Below are 20,517 nucleotides of genomic sequence, written 5' to 3' on the forward strand. Positions count from 1 at the left end.
CAAATAACTACCTGCTGAACAAATAAATGAAACAGCCACCTGCTCTTTATTGATAGGGTCATGGCATAGACCATCACCTCTAGGGAAAATGCACAACTTTTCAAGGTCCAATGAGTACAATATGCCAAGCTTGCTCTTAAGTAAAGACTACAGTTCAAATTTCAAGCATTTTAGGGGGGGAAAGGCAGGAAGCTGTTAGCTTGTAAGATGGTACCTTAGTTTTAGTTTATTGGGACAATATCTTAACATAGCAAGTGCTCAAAAAGCACTTGCTAATTGTGAACTGCAATTAGGAGGCTACAAATGATTACTTTTAAATGTCCCTTTGACTTTTCAAATATATTTTAAGTACTCCTATAAAAATTATAGATATATGTATATATGTTGGTAGGTACTTATCCATATCTATCACTGTATAAAATGCATCTCAATACTACTAGAGACATAATTCTCCTTAAGAATGACAATGTGATAGGTACTAATGTGGTCACATCTTAAACTTATTAAACTTAGACTGTTTTCAAAGGTATAACATATCCAACACTTAAGGAAAAACCAATTTCCTTTGAATTTTGCCCTCAAAACAAACAACTGGAGTAGAGGTTAAGAAATATAACAGAGGATGAAGAATCGAAGGCACTAAGTTTATTATTATTTTCAGAAGGACACAGATGTACAGAAACTGGAATTTATGAAGTTCCATGTTAGAAACAGAATTCACAAAAGCAGGTTAAAACAGATAATTTTATAAAATTATCTCACCTTGTTTCCCAATTTAAACACTTCTTCCAGATTGGTGCTATTGGTGTTGATCATAATTGAATCTGTATCTCCATAAATAACTTCAAGATTCATCTAATGAAAAGCAAATATCATAAAAGTTAACAACAAAAACACTGTGACCATCACGCACCCAGTGAAACTCAAGATTTTCCATACTATAGAAACTACAGGTTCCGGATGATTTTTCAAGAGTTTACGTTTCTTCTTACCCATATTGTCACTGCACAATCAAAGACTAAGCCCCAATAAACCAGAAAGGCAAGCACTGCCACACTAAGAAAATCTCCCTAATTTTCTTATAAGAGAGTGGAGTGGCAGGGGAAGTATCTAGTTTCAAAAAGATAAGAGACTAGGAAAGGGGGGGTCTACCACTGTCCCACATGTTTCGTGGTCATGGCAATTTATGAAGCAGAAACAAAATGGGGTTTTTCAATTCAGGGGCACAAATCCATATTAAATTCTTAACAGTTTCAAACAGTATTTAGTAGAATATGAAGTGTCAAAAAATCAATCATAACAAACAACACTAGAGCACGTACAGTATAAAGGCCTGGAAGTAAGCTCTAATTAGCACCGTTACTAATTTGCTAGAAACACTCACATATAGGCTTCAAGCAGCGGCTAGATCATATCAGTGTTAGTAAAAGAAAAAGGCTATAATGCATTAGGAGGGATTATAAATATAAACTAGGCATCCTAAGAAGTCATTTCCAGTCTGGGTTACAATTTTCCTTGAATACAAAAACGTCACCAGGTATGATATCTAAGAATCACTGTATGATGAAAATGCTCAGCATTACCTTCTGCACCATCTCTTTCGTATGCATCAAAATCTAAATGAAATAAGAAGTCAAGATTAATGCATTATATAATTACAAAAACCTAAATATATGCTGACAGAGATAGGTAACCCAATGATTTGTCATTCCCATATATTTTTAAAGCTCTTGATGGTTTTCTAACTACAACCCTCAAAACAACATCATCAACGTAATCTAAAAATCAGTTTGCCTCTACACTGACTCTTAGGCAGAGATACGTGAGCAGATTTGCTGTAAAGATCTATGTAAGATCTATGTAAGCAGATCTACATAAAGATCTATCTTTAATAAATATGAATAAAATACCCTGTTATAATATGGCATAAAGGCAAACTATTCTTGCTATTAATATTTAAATAGAACTACATGGCTAACAAAAAGCTTGACCAAGCATTTCAAATCCAGCAATTCTTACGGTATTCAGGATCTTAATTTTAAAAGTTAAAAAAAACATATGTAGATCTTTACTATATATCCCTGGAGCTAGTACAGTGCCCAGTGCAAAGGTGGGGCTCAATAAACATTCAGTAAATAAAGACAAACAGATATAGTAGATAGTATCTGTAGATAGGTCTGTCCCCAGGCCTACGCAGCTGTAAGACTACAGACATACAGGTTATAATGTAGTTGTAAATAAAAACAGACATAAATTATCTTGGACTAGATCAGAAGTAAAACATATTTTACAAATGAAGGCCTCTTCAAAGGAGTAATACAACATCCTGAGCACTCAGTATATGTGTGTATGTGTAAAATATATGGGCAAGACGCTCTGCTATGAGCATCTCGTGCATTTCTTCATTTCATTCTCTAAGGGCCCCAAGACAGCCACTATTAATACCGTTATTTGTTAGATGCAAAAAACAAAGAGAATTAATTTCTCCTAGTAAGTGACAGAGCAAAGATACGAACCCAGGCGCTCTGACTCCAGAGCGTGGGGCCTGAGTCACTGCACGCTATTCTTTCTAGACAAGCACCCATCTTTCAAAGCATCAATCTAAACCAGAAGTCACCCTTCCAATGACCCAGATAGAAGATTTACTTCATTTATATTTCTTTTCCCTACCTCCAAGAGTCTTTCTTGTCAACTAAGCTCAAACGTCATGGTGTTTCTGTCCTTCTTGTCCTTTATATTACAGATCCCTGTAAATCCTGGCCTTTGAGTGTCTTTTATATCTACCCCTCACGTTCCATTTCCATTGCCCGCCTCCTCTGTAGTACTGTCTCCCAATGTTGTGCATGAGTTCAGTGTCATATGTTCTTGGGAAAGGAAGACCTTCCCCTGCCCTGGGGGTGGTGAATACTGATCAGGCTAACCAATGGTTTCCATAGTGGCTGTACAGTGGAATCACCCGGGGATCTTTTAAAAAAATGCCAAGAGCTGGCCCCAGCAATTTTTTTTAAACAGCTCTCAAGATTATTCTTATGTTGCAGGCAGGGTTAAGGACCACTGGACTAAGATAATCATGGTAATCCCAATCTTTTTTTTAAGATTTTTTTTTGATGTGGACCATTTTTTTTAAGTCTTTACTGAATTTGTTACAATATTGCTTCTGTTTTATGTTCTGGCCTTTTGGCCGCAAGGCATGTGGGATCTTAGCTCCCCAACCAGGGATTGAATCTGCACCCTTGCACTGGAAGGCGGAGTCCCAACCACTGGACTGCCAGGGAAGTCCCTGGAAACAGTTTTTAGCTGACAGTTTGTCCCCTACCCAACTAGACCACAAGCTCCTGGAGGTCACAGCACATGTTTGCGCTTCACATCTAACAGGCACTCGAAAAACTGTTGGCTAGTTGACTGATAGGTCTCATAGTAATCCCAATCACTCTTCTACTAGACACTAAAATCCAGTTAACTCATAAAAAACATTCACTCTCTTCCACTTCATCTTCATTTATTAACATATAAATTACAGGGAAATGCACTGTGGGAGAATACCTGACAATTCCTTTGGGAAAAGGGCAATAATGAGATCAACCCAAGTCAAGTTAATCATAGTGAGGACAAAACTACTTATCATGAGTTCTCTTCACCCTCTGCCCCTTCCACCTTGCTAGGCTTGGCTTTCCTCATCACAACGGACAACCCCACAAGGTAAGCATTCCCTGCTAAGTACACCACCTCAGGAGCAATCTGTCAACCTTTGACTCCAATTCCATATATGCACTAACGGATTTCTTCTGCTCTCCTTTTGCACTGTGAACCAAACCTACTACATCATCCCTGAGTGCACCTCCAACATGAAGTGTCAACGTTCACCTTTCAGATCCACCACCCACCCTCATGCTGTCCTTCCACCAACTCACAACCATTTCCACACACAATTTGAGGGCTGCTACTAAAATGAGTTCCCCTTTGGTGGCAGAAACCTCTCAGTGGATGCTTTGCAAAAAATGATAGGAAACTAAGCAAACTATAAAGACTATACATACTGCAACTGCTTTTTTCACCTAATACTTTATTTTAGAGATTATTCCATACCCACACATAAAGAGCTGCCTTATGCTTTTTTAACGACTACACAGTATTCCATTGTACGACTCAAGCATGATTTAACTAGTGCTCTGTTAATGAACGTAGGTGGTTCCTAATCCTTACCTTCATAAACACACTTTAATAAATAATCCTTATATACATGTAATTTGCCAATCTGCCAGTAATTAGATAAACTCCTACAAGAGGGCTTATTGGATCAAAGGTTGTGTTTTTACATTTTTGATAAATATAGCCAAACAGGTCTCCAAAGAGGTTGTACCAATTTCTGACAATACTTTTAACCACCATCTTTCCTGTGGGTTACCAAACTCTTATTATTTAGCAGAGGCCCTGGTACATGGTAGCTATTAATGAATATCTGTAGAATGCTGAATGAGTAATCCAGAGGAGTAGGTGCTATTATAAACCCCATTTTACAGATGAGGAAAACTAGGCTCTACGATTTTGCCCAAAGTAACAGAGCTAATCAACAGCTTGACCTGGAAGCTGGACCTTATGTCTCATTTTCTTTTCACTGTGTCTCACTGCCTTGTTAAAAGGCCCATACCACATGAATGTTCTGGAAGCCAACAATCAAAAACTTATACATTACAGATATTTTCCCCATTAAGGAAATGCATTTAAAAAAAAAGCCACAGGTATCCTGAAAGGTCTACTGGACACAAGGTACAGTGCTTACAAGATAACCGTTCGTAAGTTCACTTCAAAGTGACAAGCCTAATATTAAAGCTACCCATTCTGACAGTAAATCACTTTCTAAGTGCCAGCAGCTAGAACACAGGGCTATAAAGGCTTGCTAAAGTCATTAATAAGGCAGCCTGCAGTTATCTCATTTCACAGCAACACCTGCATATTTATCTACTCATTACCAATTGGATGATGGAATTTTTTCAAGCACATTTCAAAAATCTGCCAACTTCAAGTGTAAAAAAATAAACTTTGTGGTTAATTTTTCCCTTAACAAAGTACAGCTGTTGAGAATAATTGTTCAAGATCTTACCCTGTAATGTCAACTGCAGCAGAACAAAGAGTATTTAATTAGCAAATCTATCCAGTAATTCAACACCTATTATATAAAATGCCTTCGTGATTTTATTCAGGATAATTTGCTAAGAGGGTTATTACTGACATTCAGATGGAATTTAAAATTCCTACGCAAGTCGAGTCATAATAGCAGTAATGATCTCCCCAATCAGGAGATTCGGTGTCACACAAGGCTCTTGCAATGCAGCAGCCGATTTCCTGACTTCTTAATTCCTGGGCTCAGCTCAGCGAGAGCCCTTCATGCCGGTATTTCAGTCAGCAATACATCTTTAATGGGACTCTATTAAAATAACTAGAACAAAAATGACTTTTTTTTTGGTTAAAAAGAATGACAGCACTGCCATCATATCAATCATTGCAGGCTTTGCAGAGCAGTGCCATTGGGGGAAAAGAGGAGGGGGAAACAGGAAAGGAGTGGGGCTGGGGGTGGGGAGAGCAGTCATTAAAATAACACGAAAAGGTGTTTTAGCCCCAGTCTGAGCCTCTGAAGACTGGGGAAGGATGGTGAGGACTAAAAAGGAAATGTGAAGTGTATTTCAAAAATTGCTTCCTAAAGAAAATAATGTGTTCAGGACCACACCCATGATGCGGTTTACTAAGCACGAAGCATGTTTGTCGCACCAGGATAAACAGCAGCAGCCACCTAAGACCAACCACGACTGAGGTGTGTGGTTACAGGTTCGCCTAACAAGGCCAGGGTCTTTATTTTTTGTTAGAACAGAATACTAGTGTTTTGCCATGCATGCATTCAAAGGTTATAAAATGATTTTAATGGTATTACAGACTAAAACAGTGCCTTTTTTTTTTTTTTTTTTGGCTCTGTTGGGTCTTCGTTGCTGTGCGCGGGCTTTCTCTAGTTGCAGCGAGCGGGGGCTACTCTTTGTTGCGGTGCGCAGGCTTCTCATTGTGGTGTCTTCCCTTGTTGCAGAGCACGTGCTCTAGGCGCACAGGCTTCAGTAGCTGTGGCACGTGGGCTCAGTAGTTGTGGCTCGCGGGCTCTAGAGCACAGGCTCAGTAGTTGTGGCTCACGGGCTTAGTTGCTCCGTGGCATGTGGGATCTTCCCAGACCAGGGATGGAACCTGTGTCCCCTGCATTGGCAGGCAAATTCTTAGCCACTGCACCACCAGGGAAGTCCCAAACAGTACTTATTAATATTAAATGAGAGAGAAAACACCAATTTCCCACAGTTAAAAAAAATAAAATTTCAAGCTCTTACTCCAAAAGCATACATCTATTATAGTAATATCTACTAACAAGAAACCCACTTTGATATCTGATGCAGAAACTAAACAAAATGGGAATCTTCTAAGATAAGAAAATGCTGGGTTAAGGTCAAATTCGAAACAAATAACGCACGAACAGAATGACAAGTGAAATCTCAAATGGCTTTAGGATTCTTCTGTTACTGATGACATAAAATTAGAAATAAACTGGAAACTTTTTGTAATACATTAGCATAATAGGGGTAGCAACATGAATGGTTTTGAAGGATGGGGAAGAGAAAAGTAGAAGAAATATAAATATTATGATATTTGGTAATCCAACCATTATCTAAGCTTTCCCTATTCCCAGTTTCAGCAGTTTCCAAGCAGGACTCGGTGTTACTCAGTTCTCCTGCTTGGCAAACATCTTTTATTTCATCTTCATTATATTAGATTGCCTTTTTCCTATTTTCCTATTCTCTGTTATTCTTAGATATGTGTCTTCTCTCTAAGATGTTCAGGGAGCAAGGGCTATGGATTTAATAAGCACCCTACTTTCTGTATCCTCCATTCCCATGACACTGGGCTCCCTACTGCCTTTAAACCTTAGCTTTACGTTCTTTAAAACTGCGATACTACTACCACCTAGTTCCCAGAGCTAGGTGGTAATAAGAAGAACTGTATGCTGAAAACATGCTTTACAAAGATAAAACGTTATACAAATATGAGTTAAAAAAATTAAAAAGTCAGGGGTCTGAAATCTGAGTACTGGTTTAAAACTGCCAATTACTAGCTAAGTGATTTGCGAACAAGTTGGTTTCCCCCTCTAGGTCTTAGCATCCTCATTTATAAAATTAAGAGGTTGGGATTCCTCCCAGATCTAAAAATCTAGAATCCAAGCTTGACAAGTAGCAATATCTCTTCCTTATATATGGCTGCTTTGACTTTGTACCACATTCATTTCTTTAGTGTTATGAAAAGGAGGCACTAATATATCCAACAAAAATAACTATCATTATAAGACTATATTGCCATATTCTAGGTTGCTTCTGAAGGCCACTTGGTCGTAAAATAACTAGAAATACATAAGCTCTCACGAGTTGTCTGCATATAACTTTATGCACTTCATTTAAGTGGGTGGGCACATTTACAGTATATAAAACATCTGACACCTTGTCTTGAGATAACCCTGCTCCCCTGCTCCGGGAGAATACATGCACACCTACACACCTACACACCTACACACCTACATACACACACACACACACACACACACACACACACACACACACACCAGTGTTTCTCGTCCTCAGAACTACTGACATTTAGGCTGGATAATTCTTTGTCATGGAAGGCTGGCCCTGGCCTCTACCCACTAGATGCCAGTAGCATGCATGCACACGCATATGTGTGCACAGACACACACATACACTCTTCAGTTGTGACCAAAATTTTCTCCAGATATTGCCAAATGATTCCTGAGGAGCATAACTGCCCCTGGCTGAGAATCAGTGATATTATACTGATAACTCAACATTTTCTCTCTCCAGGCCCATATTCAACTGTCTGTCCCACAAGCATTTATTCTAAATCCCAACCATCTCCTCCAAAACTTCACCAGCTCCAAACATAATAAATGGCCCCTCCAACTAAAACATGAAGTTCCTTTATTTTACAAGGAACTTCACACCACAAGAAAAGCCTCTCTGGCCTCCCCAATCCAATGATACTAATGAGAATGTTAGTCCAATGTAGCCCCCAAATTATTCTGTGTAAATCACAGCATACAACTCTATTAGAAAAGGTAAGATTAAGAAACTATAAGCAGGGGCTTCCCTGGTGGCACAGTGGTTGAGAATCTGCATGCCAATGCAGAGGACACGGGTTCGAGCCCTGGTCTGGGAAGATCCCACATGCCGCGGAGCAACTGGGCCCGTGAGCCACAACTACTGAGCCTGCGTGTCTGGAGCCTGTGCTCCGCAACAAGAGAGGCCGCGACAGTGGGAGGCCCGCGCACCGCGATGAAGAGTGGCCCCCACTTGCTGCAACTAGAGAAAGCCCTCGCACAGAAACGAAGACCCAACACAGCCAAAAATAAATAAATAAATAAATTTATTTAAAAAAAGAAAAAGAAACTATAAGCAAATTATAAGCAGAGATCATGTCTTTGCCATTAAACCTAACACAATGCCTGGCATGTAGCAGTAATTCAATGCATATTTATTTCTCAGGCTCTAGTAAAAGGAGGCAAACCCAAGTGGTCCAGCGTGAGAAGAAGAAAAGCAGCAAAGCCATGGATTGATAAATGCACCTCCACAACAACAGGACCCTAAAGCTGGTTACAGGAAGCAGCTATTAAACCCACACACAGCACACATTTAAATGCTAGCTCCTTCCATGCAAGAAATGAACAGTAAATCATTCTAATTCCACCTTCAAATACAATGCATGTTAAATAAACAAATATTCACTCAAGAGAAATTAATTTCTACCCCAGTGATAAAGGCCCGTTAATTATAAACTTGACTGAAACAGTGCACCTCTCCCATACAACTCGTTTCCAGATAAACTGATTTTGTTTTAAATCCTTAATTTACAACATAACCTTGTGATAGCTCATGTGTAAGGAATATAAAACACGTTGACTAAACAAAGCTTTCTGAAAGGTTTCCCCTCCCCAACAGACACATTTAATGATATTTACGAGTATCTTTCAATTACTGCCGTAAAATCTGACAGGGCCCTAATTTTGATCTAAAAAATTAAAAAACCGCAAACTACGGAGCTGGATATGTGAAATGAAAACTGAACTTCTCCCTTGTCTTCTAATTGCTTGCCCCAAAATATTTACTCATCTTGTGGATTTTTAAAAATCCACTTTACATTTTGACTTTTAAAAAACTGTTTTCACCTTCAAAGAAACCTTCCTTTCACAACATTCTTATGCTCTATTCCTCCTCCACTCCAACTTCCAGTCTAGAAACTCACGTCTTATATGTTTCACTTGCATATATGTGCACTATTGCCATACGTGGGATTATACCTGACACAGGAGACTGGAGAGCTTGTAGAGCTGGTTTTAAAGCAAACTTGAGCCAAATCTACTCACAGACACAAGAGTTCAAGTACGAGCCTACATTCTTAAATATTAAATTCTCAGGGGGAGAAAAAAAATCCCTCAGACAACAAGATTGAAACTAGAGCAGGAGATGTTAACCTAAGGTCAAGAAATCTGAAAATCCCCGAAACTGTAAGGAGAAATTTGAATGTGTGCCTATATGCATTTTTCTAGGAAAAGGGTCCATGTGTTTCATCAATTTTGAAATTTTGATTCACTTAAGTATAAGTATCACTGAAGATGTTCCAATTAGCCATAAAAATAGAGCTTTCCGATTTCCTGGAATTCACACAATGTCCATGAGACTAGAAAAACCCCACCCACAGGTCTTGCCTCTTGCTTTGGAGCTGGGTATTTTCAGCCCCTTCAATGTATTTCCCTCACAGAAAAACACAGACATGTCAAAAGGCACCAAGATTTGGTTCCCTGATTGACTCCTCACATAACTCATCTGGGGGGCTTATGAAGACACGGCCAAACTATGTCCGCCCTGTAGCGAACATCGGCACTCAGGCAAGTTTCGCACAACCTGATGAAAACTGACTCCAAGTGTCTTACTTCAGTAATCACTTAGACGGAATGAATTTTACATTAGTGGGATCAAGCATGCACCAAGCCTCAGTGGAAATGAAAAGGGCTTATAGTAATAGGATTTATAAATCCACCCATTAGGTTAATGGCTAAATGATTTACATGTAACTTTCTCCCCCACCCCGCCCTCCCTCACCCTTTAACTCAGTAAAAACTATGCTTGGCATTTTCCACTGCAGTGCCATACACAAACGAAATAGCCTTTCTATTTTGGGACATTCTAATTTCTAATAATGGCTTGGGTAGCTACCATTAACTCTTTCAAAGCACAAATAATTGACTAATAAAATTAAGTATTCTATAAGGCCTGAAAGTGCTTAATTGATCATAATTGTCTATTTGAGAAGAAGGCGTCAGGCTGGCTATGCTCAGATAATGAAGTTGGGCAATTCTAAAGCACTGCAATCAAGATAATACTTATGGCTAAAAAGGACATTAGCATTTTCCAGAATCTGCAACATTTTCTTTATAACTGAGGTCATGAGAAAATGTGACGTTAGCCTCACTCACATTAGGTCTCACTCTGAGCTCCTGGCCCCCACAAATATCAGATTTCACAGGATGCCACTCATCATTACTAAGCACCTGGCCTGAAGCTCAGCCGTGGAAGAGGACCTAGCTGGCGGTCCGGAGGACAACCTCAAGCTGCAGTGACCAAGGCGCTGCTGTCACCATTTTGATGGAAGCATTGTTGATTTCCAGAAAGCTCAAGATTAGTGTGACAAGATAGTCATGGGGCTGTCCTTCATTATTCTCTGCCTCCAGGGAGGTCAGAGGAGGGAGAGCTTTTTAAGCTCAGTACCTGGGGGGGACGGGGGGGTGGGGGGTGGGGGGAAGGAACGACTCCCTCCCTCAGTCCCAAGGCTAAACACAAAATTCTGTTCTATAATGACCATACTTTCTACATGCCCTCCCACAGCAACTCTATTTCTTATAAAATGGTGTCCCGGGCTTCCCTGGTGGCGCAGTGGTTGAGAGTCCGCCTGCCGATGCAGGGGACGCGGGTTCGTGCCCCGGTCCGGGAAGATTCCACATGCCGCAGAGCAGCTGGGCCCGTGAGCCATGGCCGCTGAGCCTGCGCGTCCGGAGCCTGTGCTCCGCGGTGGGAGAGGCCACAGCAGTGAGAGGCCCGCGTATGGGAAAAAAAAAAAAAAAAATGGTGTCCCGTACCCACCCTCTTTTTATTAGAAGTTCAGAAAACAGATTCTAGGAGCTAGCTATGATTAAAATATGGAGGGCTCCCACTACAAAGAAAAATCTTTCAGAAAGATGGTCTCGTTCTGGGGAAATGTGATTGTGTCCACCTGTCCAGAGATACATGCATTGCACACATACTCAGGCATGCCTCCAGAATGTCTCTCTACATTTAAGGACCAATCAAATAATGTGTTCCCATTTATCACACTTTTTCTCCTGTCCCATCATCCTCTATGCTTTCTTTGGGAAGAATTCAGAAAATTTTGAAAGAAAGATAAATACCAAGTTGAGAAAAGTCATTTAGGATGGAGATGCAGAATATGGAGAGGACAAAATATCAACATATAAGCTATAAAAGATGTGGCTAATCACTGCTATGAAAAAAAAAATCCCCTTTACTTCTGAACTTCATTTGCATTTCTACTCTCTAATCTGGCCAAGGCTCAAGAATCTGATATGAATTCTAGGAAGCTCTGTTATTTTCTTTTTGTTTAGAACCTCAAAAAAGAAGTTATCATTCACTCATCAAGTATTTCCTGAGCTGTTCTTATGTGCTAGGTAAAAGGAACACAAAGGTGAGTGATTCAGACATGATTCCTTCCCTCTAGAGCATGTAATATCTAGTGGAGAGAACCAAATAGGCAACTGAAAAAAAAATATGCATACATAATAGGGGCCTCTGGGGTGGGAGTTAGAGAAAATTCCTGAAAGCAGATTGTCAATAAGGGGAAGGTGAGCTATACGGAATAACAGGATAAGGGGGACAGGGGAAGAGTGTGAAGATCCAAAGGACAGAGGGGAAACTCAATGGTGATTGAAGAAAATTAAGCTTTCAAAAATTTTTTTTAAGTTTTTGTTTGTTTTTTGCCACAAGAAGAAAATAAAAAGTATGGCTGAGGCTAGAATGCTTGGGAAAGTTGGGAGAGGGCAGGAAAGAGGCCCAACTGTGAAGGACCTCATAAGCCACAGTAAGGACTTTTAAGGAGGGACAGAATCAGATTGATAGTTTAAAGAGGTCTCTCTGGCTATAAAACTTGTGGAGAATACATGTGGAGGAGTGGGGGCAGGGGCAGCATCCAGGAAGAAGTAATGAGGCTTGAATAACATAATAGTCATTGCACTGGAGAGAGAGAGAGAGCCATGGCTGGATTTGGGGCACGAGGAAGAGACAGGAGTCAAGGATGATACCCACATTCCTGGTTTAACGACTGGGGAGGCAGCTACTCGTTGAGATAGGAAATCCGGGAAGGGGAGCAGAGGCAGAGCGTTTTGTAGCTGATGAATATGCTATGCCTGTGGACAACTCAGTGGAGACCACAGGGAGGCAGGTGGAAGCAAGGATGCTCAATAGAGGGGATGTGGCAAGTTTCAGATGCAAGAAATCCAATGCTCAACAGAGATGCAATATATGAATAAATCAAAGCAATGGCAGCGGGCAGACAATAACAGAGCCCATCAAAACAGACGGCACAGTTCATGATGGGGAAGCAGGAGAAAACCGAGACGAGGCGAGCTGGCACCCCAACCACAGTAATGGTGCTCCGTGGGTCTCCTGATCCCTCATTCCTCCTCCAGCACCTTCCTTTCCCTCCCATCTATCAAATCTCCGTTCTTTCTGTCACAATTGGCAGGTGTCACACAAACCAGTGGCCACTGGCAAATCTGACGCAGGCTGCCACAGTCAGACAGTGAGGCACCACACGCTGACCTTTAACGAGAACGATCCCAACAGGTGGCTAGCGCCTAACACAAATAATTGTATTAAGCCTCTGAACAAGGTCAAAAGGGGGGAGCACCTTGCCTTTTCATGAGCAACCAAAGCAGCTACCAGCCGCGGCTCAAGAAACAGCAAGCAAAACCTCTGCGGAGGCTCCCCTCCTTGAGGCGGCGACGGGCTCAACAGGAAGACGGAACAGCAATCAATTCACTTCACAAGGAAAGAGCCTCCCATTGCTCAAACATAACCATCCTTTTCCTGCCTCTCTTCTGCATTTGGGAGCGGGGAGGGCTCCTCCCTTATGTCAAGATTGACGCCATTTGTTAGCAGTTCCGGTTCATAGTCAGCCAAGAAGAGAAAAGGAGTGATGGGGGAAGGGTTCCCCTGTTTCCAAATAATATTCTCCACACCCTTTGAGAGAAACTAAGTCCTAAGTGATTAATTCAATTGCCTTTGTCACTGATTTGATAACATCAAATATCTCAGAGTTCTCATGGACCTCTGACCTCAAAGCTAGCCACTGTTTTGACAGAACAGACAGCTGTAGCTCGGGGGTGGGAGGAGCCTGCGGAACCTCCTGAAAGAAGAGCACCTCATCAAGGCCCAGAAATTCCACCGTGTGGGAAGAAGCCAGGAGCCTGCGACCTGCTGTAGGACCCCATGTGCCGAGCTACAGCCTTTCTCCCTGACCTTTACATACAAAAAAACAAAACCAAAAACCTTTCTTTCCCCTGGCAACAACCTCCTCTCCTCCCACCCTCTTAAACCTTGTGACTGCAGATGGCATGGCTAGGATGAGCCACAAACCACTGGCATGTCGGTCCCCAGATGAAAGAATCCAAGCAGTAGATCAGATTGCTGTCAGCTGCAAACGAGCCAGCACTTCAGCTGCTTCACATTCTTTATTTTTAAATGGCAGGATGGTCTCAAGGGCATGGTGGCCTGTCACACAAGAAGAGAATACAGATTTTAAAAGACAAAACCAAAACCCTTGAGGGTGCGCAGACTCACCCAAGATTGAGAACTGAACAAGCACTTGAGAAAAGGGCATACAGCAGCCTTTTACAAACCAGTTCTGAGTGTGTTTCTCTTAGTGACTTGGTGGGAGAAAGCTGACTACAGGACAACAACAATAAAAAAATCTTAACTACAGACCAGTTCTTACTCAATGGGACTAACAGATTAACTCTCCTGCTACTAATTTGGAAAATACTTATGTTCAGAACTCTGAATCCAGAGCATTAAAATATTGGGACGTGCCAACCAATAACAAAGTTACCTACTCAGTCAGCCCCCAAAACCAAAAGAGCATGTAAAATTAAATATAAATCAATAAAATGTAAAGAGGATGGTTAGGGAGAACTTACCTATGCAGAATACAAAATGTGTTTTCTTTTTTCCCTATACAACCACCATCACCACCAGATCATTCTTAACTAATTCTTAGAAGCTGAAGACCAACTTGGATTTTGATGTATAAACTGCTTTTGACGATATTCCGTTTTAAACAGATAAACACTTTAAAAAAAAATGCAAGCCAAAGACACCCTTTTGAGAAACTAAGAAAACAGATGTGGAAGCCATTTGTTTAGATGAAGAGGAATTTTCGCTTTTATAGGAATACAATGATTCATGAAGAGGAAAAAAGTCTGTCATCAAGTTTACTTCAATAGATACTGTTGGGTTGGAGGGAGCTTTCTAAATATGGCATTGCTTTTCTTCACATCTCATCTCTCCTGAAATATCTCAAACTACCACTAACAAACATTACTTTTATTGTCTTTGTTCTTTTAAATTTTCTGCTTAGTTAATATATCGTGCAGGAGAAAAAAACCACAACGCTGGTACTACAGCATTACATACTTGCTTTTCGTGCTTAGAGAGCTGAACAAAATACCTTCTGCTTTAGGGATTCATCGAAAACAAGCTAGCTTGAGATAAAGCATTAGGAATACAAGAACCCTCGACAAGAAGTTCGGAAAGAACAGCTCTCCTTAACCCCAAAGGAGATGAAATTAAAGACTAGTGAAGTCTTTCTAAGAACTTCTGGCAAAGAGGAAAATCTCCTTTCTTGATGTGTCTGTTCGATGGAGATGTCAAGACAAACTAAAACAGGAAGAAGGAAAAGGGCATTGCGTTCAACCTGGGCAAATGCATAAGAAAATTCTCTCCTTCCATCCTGTGCGCCACGCCCATCTGCTTCCATCCTCCCTTCCTTGTCCATCGCCAGTTCCCCTCTCTGTGGGTCTACAGGCCGCTCTCCATGTTAAGAGGCACAAGGTCTGCAAGGGGTGAGGTACTTACCTTCCACATTCCTCTGCCTCAACAAAAAGACGGGGCAAAAACAGCCAACGATCCTCAGGGTTTTTTTGTTTGATAAACAAACAACCCCCCCCCACAATTCCCTACCCCTTAAGATTCTGCTATGATCTCAATAAATAACCACAGGGAAAAGAAATCTCTTTTCTGCAATATCTCCATCTGCCAATATTTTGCCACATTACTTTCTATAATTTATATTTCAAAAACAGATGTTTGAACCCATCCCAAATATAACAACATAATTTTAAAATTTTTATTTATTTATTATTTTTGGCTGCGTTGGGTCTTCGTTGCTGTGCGCGGGCTGTCTCTAGTTGCGGCGAGCAGGGGCTACTCTTCGTTGTGGTGCGTGGGCTTCTCAGTGCAGTGGCTTCTCTTGTGGCGGAGCAAGGGCTCTAGGCATGTGGGCTTCAGTAGTTTGTAGCACGTGGGCTCAGTAGTTGTGGCTCATGGGCTCTAGAGTGCAGGCTCAGTAGTTGTGGCTTGCAGGCTCTAGAGGGCAGGCTCAGTAGTTGTGGCGCATGGGCTTAGATGCTCCACGGCATGTGGGATCTTCCTGGACCAGGGCTCGAACCTGTGTCCCCTGCATTGGCAGGTGGGTTCTTAACCACGGAACCACCAGGGAAGTCCCTAACAATGTAATTCTGAAGATGCATTTTCAACTGCACAAACTTCCTCTATGAGCTATGGCTCAGTCTGTGAACCTCCTTCATGGTCTATAAAATTCTGTATTGGTGTATATGTGAACATTTTTCTGGATAAAGAATCCACAGCTGTCACCCAATTCTCAAATGGGTCACAGCCCCAAAAAGATTAGCCTCCCTTCCAAACTTGGACAGATGTTATGCTTATGTTGAATCAGTCTTAAAACTATAGTAAAGAGTTGCCTGGTATATTTCATACCCATGGCTGTGCTCGATTTACCCAAGAGACTGCCAGAGAGGAGTGACTCATTTTGCTGGCTCCAATGCCACTTGTAAACCCTTTATTAAGCATCCTAAAAATTAGTGTCAACCATCAGTCATAGGTGAAGGGAAAAAAAACAAATGAGTCTTAACAAATCCATGACCACTATGATTATAATTACAGAGATAGTGTATGGTTTTGATTAGGAAATTCCAAAGGTTGGTTAGTTCACTGGCTGTCTGTAAGGAATCTTACCCATCATTAACTTCTTTTTTTAATTAATTAATTTATTTATCATTTTTGGCTGTGTTATGTCTTTGTTGCTGCGCGCGGGCTTTCTCTAGTTGCGGTGAGCGGGACCTACTCTTTATTGCGGTGCACGGGCTTCTCACTGCGGTGGCCTTCTTGTTGCAGAACACGGGCTCTAGGCGCGTGGGCTTCCATAGTTGTGGCTTGCGGGCTCTAGAGCGCAGGCTCAGTAGTTGTGGCACATGGGCTTAGGTGCTCCGCAGCATGTGGGATCTTCCCGGACAAGGCAAACCCGTATCCCCTGCACTGGCAGGCGGATTCTTAACCACTGTGCCACCAGGGAAGCCGAAAGCTGATTTTTTAAAAATCTGCAAGATTCGCTATTAAGTTGGATGGCAGACATTCTTTTAACGATGCTGACGAGGCTGGCTGGTGGACATTTCAGATCTACCTGGCCCTGCCTACTATCGGGCCACAGCAGCATGACTCTTCCTCCAGCAAAGAGAGAGTACTCCTGCTCTCCTGTTACCTCCAGCTCCCACTCCAGTATTTTGAATTCCTCCTCTATTTCTTAATTCTACAGTCAACCCTCTTGAACACAAGAGGCCTTCTAATGTCATGTGTCACTCAGAAGACTGAACACTTCATGGTCAAGGTTTCCTAAATATATCCTTGCCTATCTCACTCCACCACTTCTCTTTGCCATCTTAGGAGTAACCCTCCATAAATCCACTAATTCAACAAGCACTTACAATGGGCTGAGCACGGAGGGAAGTATAAAAGGAGTTTCACTGCTCTTAAGGAACTTAAAAGACAAATGTGGTCACCTCCAAGTAAGCAGCTTTCCCTTTTCTGACAATGAAAGGAACAGATCTCAAGAGCTGTCATGCAGGAATATAAAAACAGGATGACTGAGGCAATCGCACCAAGTCCCACACCAATGGACTGATCTATTAAAATCTTCTCTTTGGAGGCCTACCTAAATCTTCAGCTGGATCCAACTGAGAAGGAGAGAAGGAGCTCAGGGTCCATGCAGGGCATGACATTAAAAGGGAGGGAAGGCAGTGCTGATAAAAGAGGAGTGGGACAAATGGTTTCTGACAACATCATTTAAATATCCTTGTCCCTACCTACTGCATCTTAAAGAAAAGGAAACCATGAGATACAAGGGTCCAGGTCAGGGACAGACATAAAGTCTGGAAACCTGAGATCCAATGAGCTTGAGTGGCATACCCAATATGGCCTCTACGGCCTAGCTTTCTCATTTCTTTGCAGTCCAGAGTATCTTTCCTTTCACATCAAGAATCTCACCTCCTCCCGTTCCAGCATCTTTCATCTGTCCCTTCCTACTCGTGTCTTTCTTTCTAACCATTTCTCCTCAATTAAGGGTTACTCATTCACTTGACAAATAGGTATTGACAGTCTGTATTGCTCAAAACATGGTGCTTACCTCTCCTAAGGTACCTAAAATGCAGTCCATGCCCTTGAGGAGCTTACCATCTACACCCCAGTTATTCACAGTGGTCTCATTTCTTCTTTATCTTTTAGGGCTTGACTCCCCACCCCACCCCCAAACCTCATGTTCAATGTGTACAACCTATGCTGACTTGTAGCTTCATTCTCAGAATGCAACTCGAATTGTTCTTTCAAAGCTCAGTAATCTCTTCTCACCAAAAGTCATGATCATTGCTTCGGTTAGAGTCTTCAACAATCATCTGGGCAGCTACCCTGATGGAATGGAAAAGCACTTCACTGTGTTCAGTTCATCATGACTACCCTCCACCAGATCCTAATGACAAAGCCCACACACGAACACGCCTCCAGACACTGTCAAATGTCTCACAGTGGCCAAAATCTCCCCCAGGTGAGAATCACTAACCTATATCAATGGCTCCGTGTGTACACGCTTGAGAAGTGACGGATGTGTCATGAAGCGTACCGATTCCTGACATACGCCTATTGTCAGAGACTATTTAGCGCACAGGATTACGTTATCCAAGAGGGATTTCTCATATTTAGGCAAACTTAACAAAGTCTCCAAATATACCAGGTATCTTGCCTTTGTTCATCCAGTTCCACGCTCCACCCTGCTCTGTGGGAGGGAAGGCTGACCTAACAGACTACATCAAAGAGCTCCCTCATCCCAATTTCAGTGGAGTTTGGCTAATGGCGAACACTGCTTGGATCAGGAGGGAAATGAGCACAGGCTATGCCTCTGGCTTTCTCCCGGAGGGGTCAATGTCAGGGCTGGCGGAATCCATCCACTTGCGATCAGAAGACCCTCCTCACCCAACTCTCTCTTTGGGGGTTAGGCATCTGTTCCTCCTCTCACTCCTTTTCACCTCAGAGTGTAACATCCCTGCCATTACTAGCCCTGAAGTTCACACAACTGCCTTGTGATTTTACTATATACGCCGCCCACATTTTGGTAAATAATCCCTTTATCAAATCCTCCTATTAATCCCAGTGTCATCTCTTTCCTGCTGGGGCCCTGCTGACTGACACACCAAATACATTTTTAAATTTATCTGAAATGTTAAAAGCAAGCAGTTTTAAAATGTTCCACTCGAAGCTCCATTCTCCTGAAAAGAGGCTCAAAAAAAGCATCACGTCTTGAAAATCTCTAGGCTTTGAAGATGTGTAAAGAAGATTACTGTGAACTTTCTTTATTAAAGAGCAAGCCTGTGATATATCTCTTCTACTGTAACATATTAATTAAAATGCTCAAATTTATATTTCCTTTAGCCCTACCTTACCCCAAAGAGAAAGAAAAATAGTAGAACATTACCTCCACCTTATGGTCTTGACAATTCGGTCAATTATTATATGTTAACTTACATCGTTATTTTTCCATGTACATATTTTACGTCTCTAATTACTCTGTACATTAATGTTAAGGACCAGGACTCTATCTTACATTTGTTTTCCTCACACTTCTTCATTCATGCCTTGCATTAGTTCCTTTAAGAAAGAATATATTCGATAAATATTTGTTGACAGTTGGAAACAGCATCAACAGAAACAGAACAGAAGGAAGCAGGAAAACTAGCCCCAAGAGGTGTACTCACTACTTTAGTATTTTCTTATTTGCCTTATCAAGAGATCTTGCCACCAGAAGAAAAATAAAACCTTCACTGTAAGGTGAATGTAAAATTTTAGGAAAACAGCTGTATACCCATCAAGATTATTTTCCACAAGTAGCCAACATGAAATAGAATTTACAACAGAGACAGGAAGAAGGGTAGGTGGAGTTAGAATAGAAGGAAATGAAGAGGCTCAACAAGAATTAATTACTGGTAATTACACATGCTACAGCCTCTCTTCTTTCTCCACCCTCGAGCTAATCAACAGTGGGAACAGATGTGATCTGTGGTATTGGGGAGGGGGGTGCCTAACAGCTGTTTGGAGAACATGCCATTAAAAAGCAGCCTTGTCCACAGAAACCCAACAGTTTCACTATTTGAAAGAAAAGAGGTAATGAATAATGACCACAGTCTTACTATGAACTTCAGCTCATTCAGGCCAATGATGAAGTTTTTCTCCTGATTTCTTTTTTTTTTTTTTTTTTACAGCTTTATTGGAGTATAATTGCTTTACAATGGTGTGTTAGTTTCTGCTTTATAACAACGTGAATCAGTTATACATATATCTCCTGATTTCTGATGAACAATGGCAGTGGCTCTAGTATTTAGTGTTACAAGAGTGCCTCAAGAGTTTAATCTATTTTACATATCTCATCCAAGTACTCACAAAACCAGTACAAACATCCAACTACCCCTTAATGAGTAAGTAGTCAATAAATCTTAACTATGATAACAATGATTACACGAAAAACTCATTAAGTTCCTACCACAGGGAATACCAAATCAGGGTAAAATAATCACAGATTTGCTAGACTATCTTTCTGGATGTTCTTCCCTGGGATAAGAACTCTAAACAACACGAAAATCAGAACATTCCAATTTACTTCTTTAAAAATTTAAAGAATACAGCATACTATCAATGCATAGAATCTTTCCTAAAAAATAAAAACACAGGCTAAAGCCCAGGAATCAATTTAAAAACAATA

General features: G+C 41.2%; 1 protein-coding gene across 6 annotated transcripts in view; it reads right to left on the reverse strand.

Annotated features, from left to right (window-relative positions):
- Window positions 1–20,517, reverse strand: part of POLA1 (DNA polymerase alpha 1, catalytic subunit) — a 304,165-nt gene that overhangs the window by 174,919 nt on the left and 108,729 nt on the right. For all 6 annotated transcript variants that reach the window (XM_027096726.1, XM_027096723.1, XM_027096725.1 and 3 more), the window contains 2 exons: window positions 1,584–1,616; window positions 763–855 (listed from right to left, as the gene is read on the reverse strand). In XM_027096726.1, the coding sequence (XP_026952527.1) occupies window positions 763–855; window positions 1,584–1,616 (126 nt within the window). The remainder of the gene's footprint in view (window positions 1–762; window positions 856–1,583; window positions 1,617–20,517) is intronic.

The sequence above is a fragment of the Aethalodelphis obliquidens genome, unplaced genomic scaffold, assembly GCF_003676395.1.
Source record: "Aethalodelphis obliquidens isolate GAN/ISIS:26980383/991018 unplaced genomic scaffold, ASM367639v1 scaffold107, whole genome shotgun sequence".
NCBI classification, from domain to species: domain Eukaryota; kingdom Metazoa; phylum Chordata; class Mammalia; order Artiodactyla; family Delphinidae; genus Aethalodelphis; species Aethalodelphis obliquidens.